This window comes from Pseudophryne corroboree, chromosome 1 (genome assembly GCF_028390025.1).
Source record: "Pseudophryne corroboree isolate aPseCor3 chromosome 1, aPseCor3.hap2, whole genome shotgun sequence".
Lineage (NCBI taxonomy): Eukaryota > Metazoa > Chordata > Amphibia > Anura > Myobatrachidae > Pseudophryne > Pseudophryne corroboree.
In genome coordinates this window covers 149,509,617-149,527,791 of record NC_086444.1, presented here as the reverse complement: position 1 = coordinate 149,527,791, position 18,175 = coordinate 149,509,617, and the positions used below count along the sequence as shown (strand labels likewise).

General features: G+C 46.5%; 2 protein-coding genes across 2 annotated transcripts in view; one reads left to right on the top strand and one right to left on the bottom strand.

Moving 5' to 3' along the window:
* Positions 1 to 11,478, bottom strand: part of DMGDH (dimethylglycine dehydrogenase) — a 122,910-nt gene extending 111,432 nt beyond the window's left edge. The window contains exon 1 of the mRNA XM_063963544.1: positions 11,290 to 11,478. Coding sequence (XP_063819614.1) covers positions 11,290 to 11,402 — 113 coding nt within the window. The 5' untranslated portion in view covers positions 11,403 to 11,478. The remainder of the gene's footprint in view (positions 1 to 11,289) is intronic.
* A 424-nt stretch (positions 11,479 to 11,902) lies between these two features.
* Positions 11,903 to 18,175, top strand: part of LOC135057794 (betaine--homocysteine S-methyltransferase 1) — a 48,295-nt gene continuing 42,022 nt past the window's right edge. The window contains exon 1 of the mRNA XM_063963556.1: positions 11,903 to 12,009. Coding sequence (XP_063819626.1) covers positions 11,992 to 12,009 — 18 coding nt within the window. The 5' untranslated portion in view covers positions 11,903 to 11,991. The remainder of the gene's footprint in view (positions 12,010 to 18,175) is intronic.

The following is an 18,175-nucleotide window of genomic DNA, read 5'->3' as shown; positions in this document are numbered from 1 at the left end:
TATTAAATGTGAATGTGTTACTCAGTCCTGTAATAAAACAGTTAAGTCACATGGCTTAATTGTCTTCAAGTTATTTATTCGGCATATTGATATTATGCTCCTTAATTCAACAAAAAGCCATTGCAGAAAAAATCCGCTTCCATACAGTATTCTCGCATGCACACTGTGCTACAGTTGCCCTCACAAAACAGAGGAGAGATATAAAATTAGAATTTACTCACCGGTAATTCTATTTCTCGTAGTCCGTAGTGGATGCTGGGGACTCCGTAAGGACCATGGGGAATAGACTGGCTCCGCAGGAGACTGGGCACACTATAAGTACGTGTGAAGAAAGAGTTATACCCGAAGGTAGTTGGGCGCTTTGGGTGTGAGATGCTTTGTCGAGCTGCAGTCACAAAGAGAGGGGAGAGTCACTCCCGTTGTGTTACACAGCAGAAAAAAGGGGGGGATATTGTGACTGCGCTGGGTTTGATGAATACAACACTAATGGTATAATAAATAAAACAAATTTATTCCTAAAAATTGCACAATAGATATATAAGAGTAATATTGATAAAATATGCACATGTATCGAGTATTAAGTAATACAATTGCTGGATTGTGACAAATACATCCTAAGGGACTACCCAATTCGCCAGGTGTTGAAACAAGACTTGGTGGAGATATATGCAGTGACCGTTCCTGATGTATTTCCCCTATGTCATTACAGTCCAGTTTATGTAATAGTCTCAGAATTTTAGGCAGGGTCCAATGAATGGACTAGTTACCGTTAGAGGGTATTGTGCTCCGGAATCTGTAGTAGAGAGCTCCTCATGCGTTACGGTTAGTGCAGTCCTTTATGCGGTATTTGCCATATGGAGTCTGAGAATTAAGCGGATCGTCTGGACGAAACTTTGGGGAATGGTTCGGTCCTCCTTAGAGTCACTTCTGGCAGGGGTCCCTGGTATCACCTGACGCGTTTCGCTGCAACCAACTGGCAGCTTTCTCAAAGGTATGTGCAGTCTAGAACATGTGGGGTTTAAATACCACCTCTAATATGGTGGCTAATTAGCCCCTTGAAACACATGAGTGCAATTGCATAATCACTTTTTAAAAAACAAAGTAAACTTATGAGCTGAGACAGACCTACTTCAAGTTATATGTAATAAGTAGCACATGTATACATTCTTTACAAAAACGAGTTGTTTAAAAGGTTTTTATTAATATGAAAATAAGTGGATATGGGCAAACAGGAAGTATGTAAACGGACCTTAGCCAATGGCTGTGTTTGTAATGAATCCTGTTGTCATGGGAATGATGTTATTAACTTCCATTATAGGTGGAGGAACATTTGAAGAACGGGACTGAAGTTACGTAGTTCCGTTTTGTTCCGGTCACGTGACTGGTGTCACGTGATCGGAGCTTCCTATTCTGTGTCCACAGTGTACGGGAGAGCGTGGGGACGGTTGCTAAGCAACCGGATGGTGTCTCTATTTACACTGGCCAGGGCTCGTGATGGCTTACTGGTCGCGTGTCTCGCCCTGTTCTGTACATAGCGGAGACGTAATTACGTCCTTATCTGTGGGTCATTGCGGGTGTTACTTCCGCCCTCCAATGCGTTGGAGGCATAGTACTTCCGCCATCCAAGGAACCAGAGAAAGGGATTGTATTTAGATTTTAGTTCTCGATCAAACTAAAGCTCATACCATTCAAATATGCTTAGGAATATGACCTCGCAGGGCCGATATTTAAACTATGGATAGGATAATAAATTTTAATAACAGCTATTTTAAATATTGTGTTATCGCATCCATTGGATATAGAGTCAGAGGATTATTTTCCTACATAAAATAATCGATTTTGATTTAGCTGGTTGGTACTCCATGTTTTAATTTTATCAAAGTCCTATAATAAGTAGGAGGGTATAGGGACTGTATGTATGTCCCCTCTATTAGTATATATATTAATTGTTTTATTGTTTATTATATTACTGATTCAGAGGTTGAACAGATTCCCAAAGAGGCGCGACCCTAATTTATGAGCAGAATAGTATTTTCTAGAAGGAAGCCATATATATTTCATATGGGGAGAGACTTGATTATTAGCAATAGTATCATATTATAGTATTTAATTCTACGGCATCATTAAGACCGCTGGGGTAAATGGAGCCCATTTTGAACATCCAATAAGTTTCCTGTTGGCATAATTTTTTATAGCGGTCCCCACCCCTATTAGTTATTGGGATGTGCTCCACTCCAATTAATTTAAGGCTGTTGGGGTTGCCTTGATGGAATTCGTGGAAGTGTTGAGAAACGCTATGAGTTGACAATCTTTTGGTAATATTTCTGCGGTGTTCCAGAAACCTAATTTTGAGTTTTCTGGTGGTGCGCCCTACGTATTTAAGTCCACATTCACATATAAGTATATCTATGACATATGATGAATTACAATTAATGAAATGTTTAATTTCATATAGTGCCCCATTATCTTCAGTTTTGATGGTCTTGATTCTATTATCTATATGGTTGCAAGTAATGCACCTGGTTGCTCCACATTTAAAAAACCCTTTAGTATTAGATGGAAGCCAGGAATCTGGTTGGGCTGTAATTTTAGGTTTATATGGCTTCCTTCTAGAAAATACTATTCTGCTCATAAATTAGGGTCTCGCCTCTTTGGGAATCTGTTCAACCTCTGAATCAGTAATATAATAAACAATAAAACAATTAATATATATACTAATAGAGGGGACATACATACAGTCCCTATACTTATTATAGGACTTTGATAAAATTAAAACATGGAGTACCAACCAGCTAAATCAAAATCGATTATTTTATGTAGGAAAATAATCCTCTGACTCTATATCCAATGGATGCGATAACACAATATTTAAAATAGCTGTTATTAAAATTTATTATCCTATCCATAGTTTAAATATCGGCCCTGCGAGGTCATATTCCTAAGCATATTTGAATGGTATGAGCTTTAGTTTGATCGAGAACTAAAATCTAAATACAATCCCTTTCTCTGGTTCCTTGGATGGCGGAAGTACTATGCCTCCAACGCATTGGAGGGCGGAAGTAACACCCGCAATGACCCACAGATAAGGACGTAATTACGTCTCCGCTATGTACAGAACAGGGCGAGACACGCGACCAGTAAGCCATCACGAGCCCTGGCCAGTGTAAATAGAGACACCATCCGGTTGCTTAGCAACCGTCCCCACGCTCTCCCGTACACTGTGGACACAGAATAGGAAGCTCCGATCACGTGACACCAGTCACGTGACCGGAACAAAACGGAACTACGTAACTTCAGTCCCGTTCTTCAAATGTTCCTCCACCTATAATGGAAGTTAATAACATCATTCCCATGACAACAGGATTCATTACAAACACAGCCATTGGCTAAGGTCCGTTTACATACTTCCTGTTTGCCCATATCCACTTATTTTCATATTAATAAAAACCTTTTAAACAACTCGTTTTTGTAAAGAATGTATACATGTGCTACTTATTACATATAACTTGAAGTAGGTCTGTCTCAGCTCATAAGTTTACTTTGTTTTTTAAAAAGTGATTATGCAATTGCACTCATGTGTTTCAAGGGGCTAATTAGCCACCATATTAGAGGTGGTATTTAAACCCCACATGTTCTAGACTGCACATACCTTTGAGAAAGCTGCCAGTTGGTTGCAGCGAAACGCGTCAGGTGATACCAGGGACCCCTACCAGAAGTGACTCTAAGGAGGACCGAACCATTCCCCAAAGTTTCGTCCAGACGATCCGCTTAATTCTCAGACTCCATATGGCAAATACCGCATAAAGGACTGCACTAACCGTAACGCATGAGGAGCTCTCTACTACAGATTCCGGAGCACAATACCCTCTAACGGTAACTAGTCCATTCATTGGACCCTGCCTAAAATTCTGAGACTATTACATAAACTGGACTGTAATGACATAGGGGAAATACATCAGGAACGGTCACTGCATATATCTCCACCAAGTCTTGTTTCAACACCTGGCGAATTGGGTAGTCCCTTAGGATGTATTTGTCACAATCCAGCAATTGTATTACTTAATACTCGATACATGTGCATATTTTATCAATATTACTCTTATATATCTATTGTGCAATTTTTAGGAATAAATTTGTTTTATTTATTATACCATTAGTGTTGTATTCATCAAACCCAGCGCAGTCACAATATCCCCCCCTTTTTTCTGCTGGGCACACTATAAGAAAGATTTGGTACTACCTGGTGTGCACTGGCTCCTCCCCCTATGCCCCTCCTCCAGACCTCAGTTAGGATACTGTGCCCGGAAGAGCTGACACAATAAGGAAGGATTTTGAATCCCGGGTAAGACTCATACCAGCCACACCAATCACACCGTATAACTCGTGATATTAAACAGTATGAAATATAACTGAGCCTCTCAACAGATGGCTCAACAATAACCCTTTAGTTAGGCAATAACTATATACAAGTATTGCAGACAATCCGCACTTGGGATGGGCGCCCAGCATCCACTACGGACTACGAGAAATAGAATTACCGGTGAGTAAATTCTTATTTTCTCTAACGTCCTAGTGGATGCTGGGGACTCCGTAAGGACCATGGGGATTATACCAAAGCTCCCAAACGGGCGGGAGAGTGCGGATGACTCTGCAGCACCGAATGAGAGAACTCAAGGTCCTCCTCAGCCAGGGTATCAAATTTGTAGAATTTAGCAAACGTGTTTGTCCCTGACCAAGTTGCAGCTCGGCAAAGTTGTAAAGCCGAGACCCCTCGGTCAGCCGCCCAAGATGAGCCCACCTTCCTCGTGGAATGGGCTTTCACTGATTTAGGATGCGGCAATCCAGCCGCAGAATGCGCCAGCTGAATTGTGCTACAAATCCAGCGAGCAATAGTCTGCTTAGAAGCAGAAGCACCTATTTTGTTGGGTGCATACAGGATAAAAAGCGAGTCAGTTTTCCTGACTCCAGCCGTCATGGAAACATAAATTTTCAAGGCCCTGACTACGTCCAGTAACTTGGAATCCTCCAAGTCCCTAGTAGCCGCAGGCACCACAATAGGTTGGTTCAAGTGAAAAGCTGATACCACCTTAAGGAGAAACTGGGGACGAGTCCTCAATTCTGCCCTATCCATATGGAAAATCAGATAAGGGCTTTTACATGACAAAGCCGCCAATTCTGACACACGCCTGGCCGAAGCCAAGGCCAATAACATGACCACTTTCCACGTGAGATATTTCAGATCCACGGTTTTAAGTGGTTCAAACCAATGTGATTTTAGGAAACTCAACACCACATTGAGATCCCAAGGTGCCACAGGAGGCACAAAAGGGGGCTGAATATGAAGCACTCCCTTTACAAAAGTCTGAACTTCAGGCAGTGAAGCCAGTTCTTTCTGGAAGAAAATCGACAGAGCCGAAATCTGGACCTTAATGGAACCCAATTTTAGGCCCATAGTCACTCCTGACTGTAGGAAGTGCAGAAAACGACCCAGCTGAAATTCCTCTGTAGGGGCCTTCCTGGCCTCACACCACGCAACATATTTTCGCCAAATGCGGTGATAATGGTTTGCGGTTACTTCTTTCCTGGCTTTTATCAGCGTAGGAATGACTTCCTCCGGAATGCCCTTTTCCTTTAGGATCCGGAATTCAACCGCCATGCCGTCAAACGCAGCCGCGGTAAGTCTTGGAACAGACAGGGCCCCTGCTGTAGCAGATCCTGTCTGAGCGGTAGAGGCCATGGGTCCTCTGATAACATTTCTTGAAGTTCCGGGTACCAAGCTCTTCTTGGCCAATCCGGAACCACGAGTATCGTTCTTACTCCTCGCCTTCTTATTATTCTCAGTACCTTTGGTATGAGAGGCAGAGGAGGGAACACATAAACCGACTGGAACACCCACGGTGTCACTAGAGCGTCCACAGCTATCGCCTGAGGGTCCCTTGACCTGGCGCAATATCTCTTTAGCTTTTTGTTGAGACGGGACGCCATCATGTCCACCTGTGGCCTTTCCCAACGGTTTACCAACAGTAGGAAGACTTCTGGATGAAGTCCCCACTCTCCCGGGTGTAGGTCGTGTCTGCTGAGGAAGTCTGCTTCCCAGTTGTCCACTCCCGGAATGAACACTGCTGACAGTGCTATTACGTGATTTTCCGCCCATCGGAGAATCCTTGTGGCTTTTGCCATCGCCACCCTGCTTCTTGTGCCGCCCTGTCGGTTTACATGGGCGACTGCCGTGATGTTGTCCGATTGGATCAGAACCGGCTGGTTTTGAAGCAGGGGCCTTGCCTGACTTAGGGCATTGTAAATGGCCCTCAGTTCCAGAATGTTTATGTGTAGGGACGACTCCGGACTTGACCAAAGTCCCTGGAAATTTCTTCCCTGTGTGACTGTGCCCCAGCCCCAAAGGCTGGCATCCGTGGTCACCAGGACCCAGTCCTGTATGCCGAATCTGTGGCCCTCTAGAAGATGAGCACTCTGCAGCCACCACAGTAGAGACACCCTGGTCCTTGGAGACAGGGTTATCAGTTGATGCATCTGAAGATGCGATCCCGACCACTTGTCCAAGAGGTCCCACTGGAAGGTCCTTGCATGGAACCTGCCGAATGGAATTGCTTCGTACGAAGCCACCATTTTTCCCAGGACTCGTGTGCAGTGATGCACCGATACCCGTTTTGGTTTTAGGAGGTCTCTGACTAGAGATGACAGCTCCTTGGCTTTCTCCTGCGGGAGAAACACTTTTTTTCTGTTCTGTGTCCAGAATCATCCCCAGGAACAGTAAGCGTGTGGAAGGAACCAGTTGTGACTTTGGAATGTTTAGAATCCAGCCATGCTGTTGTAGCACTTCCCGAGATAGTGCTACTCCGACCAGTAACTGCTCCCTGGACCTCGCCTTTATTAGGAGATCGTCCAAGTACGGGATAATTAAAACTCCCTTTTTTCGAAGGAGTATCATCATTTCTGCCATTACCTTGGTAAACACCCTCGGTGCCGTGGACAGTCCAAACGGTAGTGTCTGGAATTGGTAATGGCAATCCTGTACCACAAATCTGAGGTACTCCTGGTGAGGAAGGTAAATTGGGACATGCAGGTAAGCATCCTTGATGTCCAGGGATACCATGTAATCCCCCTCGTCCAGGCTTGCAATAACCGCCCTGAGCGATTCCATCTTGAACTTGAATCTTTTTATGTATGTGTTCAAGGATTTCAAATTTAAAATGGGTCTCACCGAACCGTCCGGTTTCGGTACCACAAACAGTGTGGAATAGTAACCCCGTCCTTGTTGAAGTAGGGGTACTTTGACTATCACCTGCTGGGAATACAGCTTGTGAATTGCCTCTAGTACAGCCTCCCTGCCAGAGGGAGTTGTCGGTAAGGCCGATTTGAGGAAACGGCGGGGGGTAGGCGCCTCGAATTCCAGCTAGTACCCCTGAGATACTACTTGAAGGATCCAGGGATCCACCCGTGAGCGAACCCACTGATCGCTGACATTTTTGAGGCGGCCCCCCACCGTACCTGGCTCCGCCTGTGGAGCCCCACCATCATGCGGCGGATTTGGAAGAAGCGGGGGAGGACTTTTGTTCCTGGGAACCTACTGCGTGGTGCAGCTTTTTTCCCCTTCCTCTGCCTCTAGACAGAAAGGACCCGCCTTTTCCCCGCCTGTTTTTCTGGGGTCGAAAGGACTGTACCTGATAATACGGCGCTTTCTTAGGCTGTGAGGGGACATGGGGCAAAAATGCTGACTTCCCAGCTGTTGCTGTGGAAACAAGGTCTGAGAGACCATCCCCGAATAACTCCTCACCCTTATAAGGCAAAACTTCCATGTGCCTTTTAGAATCTGCATCCCCTGTCCACTGCCGAGTCCATAAGCCTCTCCTAGCAGAAATGGACAATGCACTTATTCTAGATGCCAGCCGGCAGATCTCCCTCTGTGCATCTCTCATGTACAAGACTGAGTCTTTTATATGCTCTACGGTTAGCAATATAGTGTCCCTGCTGTCCAGGGTGTCAATATTTTCTGACAGGGAATCTGACCAAGCAGCAGCAGCACTGCACATCCACGCTGAAGCAATAGCTGGTCTCAGTATAACACCAGTGTGTGTATATATAGACTTTAGGATAGCCTCCTGCTTTCTATCAGCAGGTTCCTTTAGGGCGGCCGTATCCGGAGACGGTAGTGCCACCTTTTTAGACAAACGTGTGAGCGCTTTATCCACCCTAGGGGGAGTTTCCCAACGTGACCTATCCTCTGGCGAGAAAGGGAACGCCATTAGTAATTTTTTTGAAATCACCAATTTTTTATCAGGGAAAGCCCATGCTTCTTCACACACTTCATTTAATTCTTCAGATGGGGGAAAAACTATTGGTAGCTTTTTCTCCCCAAACATAATACCCTTTTTTGAGGTACCTGGGTTTATATCAGAAATGTGTAAAACCTCTTTCATTGCCTCAATCATGCAACGAATGGCCCTAGTGGACATTAAATTTGACTCATCGTCGTCGACACTGGTATCAGTATCCGTGTCGACATCTGTGTCTGCCATCTGAGGTAGTGGGCGTTTTAGAGCCCCTGATGGCCTTTGAATTGCCTGGGCAGGCACGAGCTGAGAAGCCGGCTGTCCCGCATTTGGCATGTCGTCAAATTTTTTATGTAAGGAGTCGACACTTGCACGTAATTCCTTCCATAAGTCCATCCACTCAGGTGTCTGCCCCGCAGGGGGTGACATCACATTTATAGGCATCTGCTCCGCCTCCACATAAGTCTCCTCATCAAACATGTCGACACTGCCGTACCGACACACCGCACACACACACAGGGAATGCTCTTAAAGGAGACAGGACCCCACAAAAGCCCTTTGGGGAGACAGAGAGAGAGTATGCCAGCACACACCAGAGCGCTATATAATGCAGGGACTAACTGAATTATGTCCCCTATAGCTGCTATAATATTTACTGCGCCTCAAATTTGTGCCCCCCCTCTCTTTTTTACCCTTTTCTGTAGTGTAGACTGCAGGGGAGAGTCAGGGAGCTTCCTTCCAGCGGAACTGTGAGGGAGAAATGGCGCCAGTGTGCTGAGGGAGATGGCTCCGCCCCTTTTTCGGCTGACTTTTCTCCCGCTTTTTTCTGTATTCTGGCAGGGGTAATTACCACATATATAGCCTCTGGGGCTATATACTGTGGTTATTTTGCCAGCCAAGGTGATTTTATTGCTGCTCAGGGCGCCCACCCCCAGCGCCCTGCACCCTCAGTGACCGGAGTGTGAAGTGTGTATGAGGAGCAATGGCGCACAGCTGCAGTGCTGTGCGCTACCTTGGTGAAGACTGAAGTCTTCTGCCGCCGATTTTCCGGACCATCTTCTTGCTTCTGGCTCTGTAAGGGGGACGGCGGCGCGACTCCGGGAACGAACACCAAGGACGGGTCCTGCGGTCGATCCCTCTGGAGCTAATGGTGTCCAGTAGCCTAAGAAGCCCAAGCTAGCTGCAAGCAGGTAGGTTCGCTTCTTCTCCCCTTAGTCCCTCGTTGCAGTGAGCCTGTTGCCAGCAGGTCTCACTGTAAAATAAAAAACCTAACATATACTTTCTTTCTAGGAGCTCAGGAGAGCCCCTAGTGTGCATCCAGCTCAGCCGGGCACAGAAATCTAACTGAGGTCTGGAGGAGGGGCATAGAGGGAGGAGCCAGTGCACACCAGGTAGTACCAAATCTTTCTTATAGTGTGCCTAGTCTCCTGCGGAGCCCGTCTATTCCCCATGGTCCTTACGGAGTCCCCAGCATCCACTAGGACGTCAGAGAAACCTCATTTCTGCCCACTGTTTTTAATCAGTATGTCCGGGCTTGCTGGGTTAGCATATGTTAAGTCCTCAGAGGATGCTGTATGATATGTTAATGCTGCTGAAGGTGCCCTGTGTAAATAGATGCCTCCTGCATGCTTGTGTGTTGCACTGTTACATCCGTAGATGCAGTATTGGATCACTTGCGTGAACGTCAGCCATGTGAGTAATAGTGCATACACACTGGGCGTTTTTACTTATTTAAGAAGCATCGAGTTGTATAACCCTGCGCTTCTGATTGTGTATATCCCCGAAATTTAAAAGGGAAATCATTTTACGAGCTGTCTTTTGCAAGGAAAATCATTGCCCTTTTAAATTTCAGGCATAAACACAATCAGCAGCAGCGGGTGCTTCGTAATTAAACCCCTTAGATTCCACAGTTTGTATCAAATGGGTTTAAAAAGTTAGTAGACCACTGTGGCAGTGCTGTGCAGGCCTGGATTTCACACAACAAGGCAACCCAAGCGCCAGTCTAGGGCACCGTGGCATACCTCCCAACATGACCCTCTCCAGAAGGGACACAGTGCTCTGCTTCTGGACTTTTCTCTTAATGTACGATTGCCGGCACCTGTTTTGAACAGGTTAATGGTTAAGAAAGGTGTTTCAGCACAGGTGATGGCAAGCATACATTAAGATGGAAGTCCAGGAGCAGAGCATTCTGTCCCTCCTGGAGAGGGTCATGTTGGGAGTTATGCTGTGGGCCCCTAGTGGCTCTTGGACAGGCCCCACAAAGAAATCTGGCCTGTCCAAAACATTCCCAGAGAAGCACTGTGCAACTACTGCGTGATGTCATGATATCCCGCCGACTCGCCCGTACCCCCAAAGTCCCATTGTCTGCACTGTGCATGTTAATTACTTGTAATATACCTGTAATGGAAGGCAGTCCTGGCCACTTCCCACCTACCGTAAAAAATAAATCCTATAGTTTACATGATGGGGTGGGGGGGGCACTGTCCGCCTGTATGTTTATACATTTATCAATTTCAGGGTTGTTGGGTAGTCAGTGTCTAGCATGTGAAATTCCTCTGGCACCCCAGTAATGTCACTGTTATATTAGGCAGGCACCTAGTACTTGCAGTGTGTAAAATGCTAATGAAAGCCCTGTGGAGCTAATTATTTCACTTGCGATTCTGTGAGATCTGGAAAACGTGTAGTGTTTCGGGTCCCAAGGACCGAGTTTGAGAAACTGTGCACCGGGCGATTAAAGAGGTCGGACACCACAGTACTGTGCTGTGCTGTGCTAGGGAAAGGGGATTGCAGATAAGCCGGTTGTACTCGGGATACTTTACTTATACCACAAACGCTTGTTTAATGAATGCAGTTAGTTGCGGCTGTTGGGGATCCTGACAGGCGGCAAATAAACGTATATACCATATTGCTGATCCATGTCATATTAGCCATATGCCAGTCAGCTCTCCTGTTGGTTGAACTCTGCGTAACAGTGAAGTCAGGAGTGAGAGCCACCTACCTGTGTGCGGCAGCGGCGGGGTCTGTGCTGAGCTCCCGCAGACCAGGGATTGTCCTCTCACGCACAATGTCCCTGCGCTGCAGCAGGAGCCTGACACTGCTCCTCATCATCATGGTGGAGGGACACGGACACCCCCCTGCAGCTACACCCAAAAATAAAGCAGGCAGACGGAAGCTGGGACCCGCCCTCCTGCCCCACAAATCATCTCCCCAGCAGCCCCGGACCCTTCATGCTCAGTTAAACATTTAATAGAATCGCTGATCTGTCTCCCTATTTACTTTGTGGCCATGATAAATAACACAGTTTCCTGGGATCATTCCAGGTGAGTGACCCTGCTGCAGCCAGCTGTATTGTGTAACAGTGTAGCGCTTATTACAGTACATATGTCTGGCATATGGAAGTTCAGGCAGTGTCTGTGTGCAGCAAGGCTTAGCACTTCCCCCCATGGGGGCCAGGATGCATGGATCTCTTGGCAGGAGCAGGAAAGGAGACACGTGTTTACGCAGCAGATCGCTGTCTGATGATGATCTTTGTAACTAGTCTGCAAACATCGGGATTGGGGAGGGAAGGTGTGCATAAAGCCCACCAATCACAGAGAAGAAAACAGCCTCATTTGGCCACGCCCTTCTGCCCACTGGTATAAAAGCCAGGGCAGTGCGTGGTTAGCAGTGAGACACCACAGTTGCTGTACATATCTCAGCCATGGCACCCGTTAAGAAAGTAAGGAGGATTCTCTTTATCTTGTTTTTTGCGCTAAAGCTTTCATAGAAAGTAATATTTTCCTTATAGTTATGGGGGCAGCTATCACTTTCCAAGTAACTTTCCTGAATATGAGGCACTGATGTATTGTGGGCTGGCCCCATATGCTATTCTAAACTGGGACATGACATTTGATAGTGGGGGCTGTGCTTGGTATGTTGGGTATTGCTGGCGCTGAGTACTATACTGTTCAAGTGATGGAGCTAGACTGGGGGCATCCTGGGTGGTGCCCCTCACCCACACCCTGCTGCCCTATACTTTATGTAACAGATAGGCACTGCATGTTTGGCTCCTTGGACTTGATGTGTGGCTCTTGTCTAGAATATCCTAGCTTGTGTCCACCCCCCTCCCTTCCTTCTAAAAGCTGCTTCTCTCATGCCAGTGACCAGTGCTGGTGTTGTATGGGTTTCCTTGGTGGGGTTAGCTGGCCAGGTGCATTTGTGCTTCTACAAGCATTGCAGGGTCTGCATGTCCTATATATGACTACTGGTGGAGGATGACTGTGAGAGGTGATCACATGGAAATGGTATGCAGATGAGTCTCTGGCTTGATTAAATAATATGTAGTCTACTGTGCTGACGAGGCTGAAGTTGGCTTCTTATTCGGCCAGCTTCTTATTCACTTCTTATTCAAGCTCTAGCTTCTTATTCACTTATTTGAACTCCAGCTTCTTATTCAGATCATTCAGTTTTGCAAGGGTTAATGAGTCTTGGGTAACAGATTTGACACCTGAAATCAACAGAGGGTGGTCACTTACATATGACCCACTTGTATTTTGCCTGGCCCAACGCTGTTTTGGCCATGAAATACACTGGCAAAGTGGGCACAAACACCATTTTATAAATTGCAATTTTGAATAAGTAACAGGTTTTGCAAGGGTTAACTAGTCTTGGGCCACAAATTTGACCCCAAAAATCAACAGAGCATGGTCACATGCATATGACCCACTTGTATTTTGCCTGGCCCAACGCTGTTTTGGGCATGAAATACACTGGCAAAGTGGGCACACACCATATTTTACCATTTTGTATAAGTAGCTGTAGTTTTGCACGGGTTAAGTAGTCTTGGGCCACAAATTTAACACCTGAAATCAGGAGCCTTCAATACAGGCTCTGCGCACAAAGCTTTTCTTAAATTCTGCAAAGCAGTCTCTGCGGGCCTAGGGGATAATTCAGACTGCATCACTGCAGCGGCAGTGATCGCAGTCTGAATTAGTTTGTGGAGTGTGCCCTGCGTGTGCACACCCCGGGAGCCCAGTGAGATTCTATCAGCATCTCAGGGCTTCGATCGGCTCTGCCTGATTGACAGGCAGAGGCGGTCACGTGGCGGGAAGGGGCATGCCACCGGCTTTATAACCACGGTCCAGACAACGGAGGCCTGTCTGGACCGTTGGGGGGGGCGGCCCGGGGCAGCTGCGTGGTGTCACACACAGCCTCTGCAACCCGGGATGTGGCGAGTAGCGGACTGCCAGCGTGCAGGAGATTCGCTTGCAGGGAGCTACTCATCAGGTACAAAATCATCGCCACCGTGCAATGGTTTTGTACATGTGGGGGGGGGGGGCTAGGGCCAGTCATGCGGGGCGGACTAGCCCTGTGCTGGGCATCCACCCGCATGTCAGAGTAAATGATCGTTGATGTGCTACATTTAGCACATCTACGATTAGATCTTGTCTGGGGACTGTTTCCTCAGACATTCAGTGAATGATGCTGCCATGTGGCAAATTTGCGTATGAACCTACGCAGTGGCGGAACAAGACCATGGTGGGCCCAGGTGCAACAAAATGCATTGCCCCAGCCCCCCCAAGATCCAAAACGTGTCAAAAAATAGGGCATGGTCTCATTGAAAAGGGGTGTGGGCACACAATAGTACCACCAATTCAAATTATGCCACATAGTGCAACCTTATTACATTACACCGATTTACATTACACTGAACAGTAGTACTCCTTATATACGCTACGCTACACAGTAGTGCTCCTGAAACACGTTACGCCACACAGTACTGCTTATACGCGTTACGCCACATAGTAGAGCTCCTTCTACACGTTACGCCACACAGTAGTGCTCCTTATACACATTACAACACACAGTAGTGCCTCTTATACATGCTACGCCACACAGTAGTATTCTTAATATACATTATACCACACAGTAGTGCTCCTGATACACGTTACTCCACACAGTACTGCTCCTTATACATGTTACGCAACACAGTAGAGCTCCTAATACACGTCACAACACACAGTAATGGTCCTTATACACTTTACGCCACACAATAGTGCTCCTTATACACGTTACGGGGGGGGTGAGGTGAGGCACTGGGGTGGTGGCTAGGGTTAGGCTGTGGGGAGGGGAAAAGGTTAAGGTTGGCTACTAGGGAAAGGTTTAGGGATAGTGGGGAAAATACTCACCAGAACACTGCTGAGACATTGCCAATGCAATGTGATCCAGAAAAAGGCACTGCTGTCACCGGTATATAAAGTACGAAACTGCTATATCACAAGGGACTTTTTGTTGACAGTTCTTCATGTCGACATAATGAATATCAATATGATAACTGTCAGCCAATTGTATCCAACTCCCACAAAAACTCAGACTTCTCACTGTATAAAGATGGGACAATTCCTTTGTACAAGGATACACAAGGCCCATGGAGACAGATGCCCACACTATGCATGATGCAGCCAGCAGCAGCACATGCACCCTGGGTGACAAAACATGACCCTGTGCCTGGCTGCGTTAGTGGGGTCACTCGATGCTGTGCTGTATGTTATGTCACTGCGCAGTCACCATTACTATTTGCAGAGAAACCAGCTTACTGTAACAACCCCGCCCACCACCTCCCAATCTCCACCCCCTCAATGTAGGCTCCGCCTCTTCGAGGTCCCCGATTCTGAGTTTGCAGGATGAAATGTACAATTAGAAAAATGTATAATAAAAAAAATAAAACTAAACAAACACACAGCTGCCTGACCGCCTTACAAGGAATGCTGCTGCACTAACTCAGATACTCTACAGTTTAGCCGCATGGTCACGTGATGCTCCGGCAGCAAAAAGAAACAGCTGGGCTGCCCGTGAATGAGAGGGGAAGATGGCTCCTTCTCCAGATTCCTCCACTGCATCCTCTTCCCCCTCTGGCCAGACCGCAGCTCTGCACACCAGCTCAGCCTCATTCTGTTAAGGGGAACCGGCGGCTTGCAGCGCGCCGGCAGGTGGCATGTAATGAGTCCGTCTGACTCATTGTAGTGCCTCCGGCTGTGGGCCCCTTCATCGTGGAGGGGCCCTGGTGCATTGCACTGGTTGCACCGCTGCAAGTTCCACCCCTGAACCAACGATAATAGCCCACCAGACCAAAGAATGTCCTGAGTTGCGACATACATTTTAGCTTAGGCCATGTGAGGATTGCTTCCACCTTGCTGGGTTGAGGTTTAACTTACCCTTGGCATACAATATACCCCAGATACTTTGCCTCCACAGTTATGATGGCACACTTCTCCAGGTTAGCTGTGAACCCTTGTGCCTGTAGAGACTGTAACACTGCTTCCACCTTTGGAAGGTGCGACTTTATACTGGAACAAACCCACTGTGGTAGAGAAGGCTGTTGCTTTGGCAGCTTCCATCAGAGGAATTGCCAGTACCCCTTCAGTAAATCTAGCGTAGTTAGATACTGGCTTATTGCTAAGTTTTCTACCAGTTCATCAAACTGGGGGATAGGATAGGAATCAAACTGATGAACTTTATTTAACTTTCTGAAGTCAGTACAGAATCTCAAAGCTCCAAAAGGCTTGGGCTCAAAACAATGGGATTTTTCCATTCACTGTTTGACTACTCTATGACCCCCAAGCGCCGCATCACTTCCAGTTCCCGTTTTACTGCTGCCTGTTGGGCCTCAGATATACAATATGGCCTTTGTTTTATCACCACCCCGGGTGGAGTAACATTGCCATGCTGTATGATTTGAGTTTTCCCCAGGAGGGCAGAGAACACAGCCTGGTACTGTGCTACTAAGTTTACCACTTCTTGTTTCTGGCTAGGACTCAAAGTTACTTCAGTAGGCACCTGACATTCTGGGGTTTTCACGGCCACTAAAGAGGGCTGACTGGCACTTTCCAAGGCTTCAACAAATTCACATGGTAGACTTTTACCTCTTTCCTTCTACCTTCCTGCTGTACCTAGACACAAGTATCAGTACCTTGTCGACCCTATTAAAAGTCCGGTTGACAGCAGTAACGCCATGACTGCGTTTTTGATCCTGTTGAGCTCTTACCATATGCTTGGTCAGAAGTGGCGCAATTTGCCTTAGACAGCCATACAATTTGGACACAAACTGAACAATGTTAGGCTCTTGGGACAATTGCTGCGCCCACCCATCTTTTAATAGATCTAGTATCCCTCTGCGTTGTCTACCATAGAGGAGTTTGAAGGGTGTAAACCCCATACAGTCTCTATATAAAGTCATAATAATAAATAAATAGCTTGGGGTACCTCTCAAACTGCAAACATTGGGTAAGGTAAGAGTAGGTCCTAATCTCTTTTCTCCTGTGACACTGCCCTTTTCATCATCTGCATAAGGGTTCTGTTAAAGCATTCGACCAAGCCGTCTGTCTGTGGGTGGTAAACCGAAGTGGTAATTCTATCCACCTTTAACAGGCGACACAGGTATTTCATTAATTTAGACACAAAAGGGGTACCTTAGTCGGTCAGGACCTCTATTGGTATTCCTAGACGGGTATACAGCATCAAGAACTCCCGGACAATAGTGCTAGATTTCATGTTACATAGTGGTATGGCCTCCGGGTACCCGGTGGAGTAGTCCACCGTCGCCAATATATACTGATGCCCATGATCCGATTTTTCTACTGGCCCTATCAGATCTATAAAAATTGGCTCAATAGGCATGGAAATTATAGTCAGGAAAACCAAGGGCACCCTAAATTCTGTCTGGGGTGCATTCTTTTGGTACACTGGGCATTCCTGACAATATTTTTTTTACTGCAGCATGAATACCTGGCCAGGAGAACCATAGCTGGATAGACTGGAAAATGTTCTCCTCCCCTAAATGGCCACCCCATAAATGCATGTGAGTCGCCGTCAATACCAGCTGCTCGTGTTTTCGGGGAATCAGCAACTGGTCTACCCTTTCACCTTGCAAATAAGTTACAAGGTAAAACAAATTGTTTTTCACATAAAGTAAGGTACACCTTCAGGTGGTAAAGCAGAGTTTACATTACCATTTACCACTACCACATTTTAAAAAGTATTGGACAAGTTGCCATCGTTATGTTGATCTCGCCTAAAGTCCTGCAAGACACTCTTTCGCAAATGGGGGGACTAAGGTGTCTCAATCTCACTGGCAAGAGAGGGCTTTACAGTCATACAACCTTGACTTCCAGTAGATCTTGGCCCCTGCGACAGCTCAACCTCTGTCTGCCAATGTCATGCCAGGTAACAAACTCCTGCAACAGTGGGAAGTCCTGGCCCAGGATTAGTGGATAAGGAGGTTTGGAAGCTACTGTGGCTACCATTTTTACTGGTCTTCCTTTAATCACCACTGGCAGGTGCACTCATGGGCATTCTTCTATGTCACCAAGTATACATAGCACCTTTACCAGAAGCACAACCTGGCCAGACCCGGGAAGAACCAGGTTAGCAGAGATGATAGACAATTCATTGCCAGTATCAACCAAGGCCCAGATATCCCAGCCTTCAATCTGTACCATCAGATGAAACGGTAGTTTCAGCTGGGGAAATAATTCCAAGCGCCATACTGAATACAGGTTGTGCTGTTTTTCCTGAGCTGCAATCCACTATCTCACCCTGCTTTAGGAAGTACCATTGTGCATGACTGGGCTCTTACTTACTGGCTGTAACCCTTGCTTGGCTTTATTAAATTTTCCCAGGGTCAGGTACCTCTCAATCACTACTGCTAGCTCCTCAATTGTCTGGGGTCAGCCTGCAAAGGCCCAGTGTTTTACACCACGGTCTAATACCCGTATAGCCTGGTCTAGAGCCATCACTTCCACTACCCACTGAAGAGTTTTGTTTTTTTATCTGTCTGTAACCAGGTTTTACTCAGTCTGGCCAATTATGCCAGTTTGACCATTGGAGGCTCAGATGGGTTCAGCTGC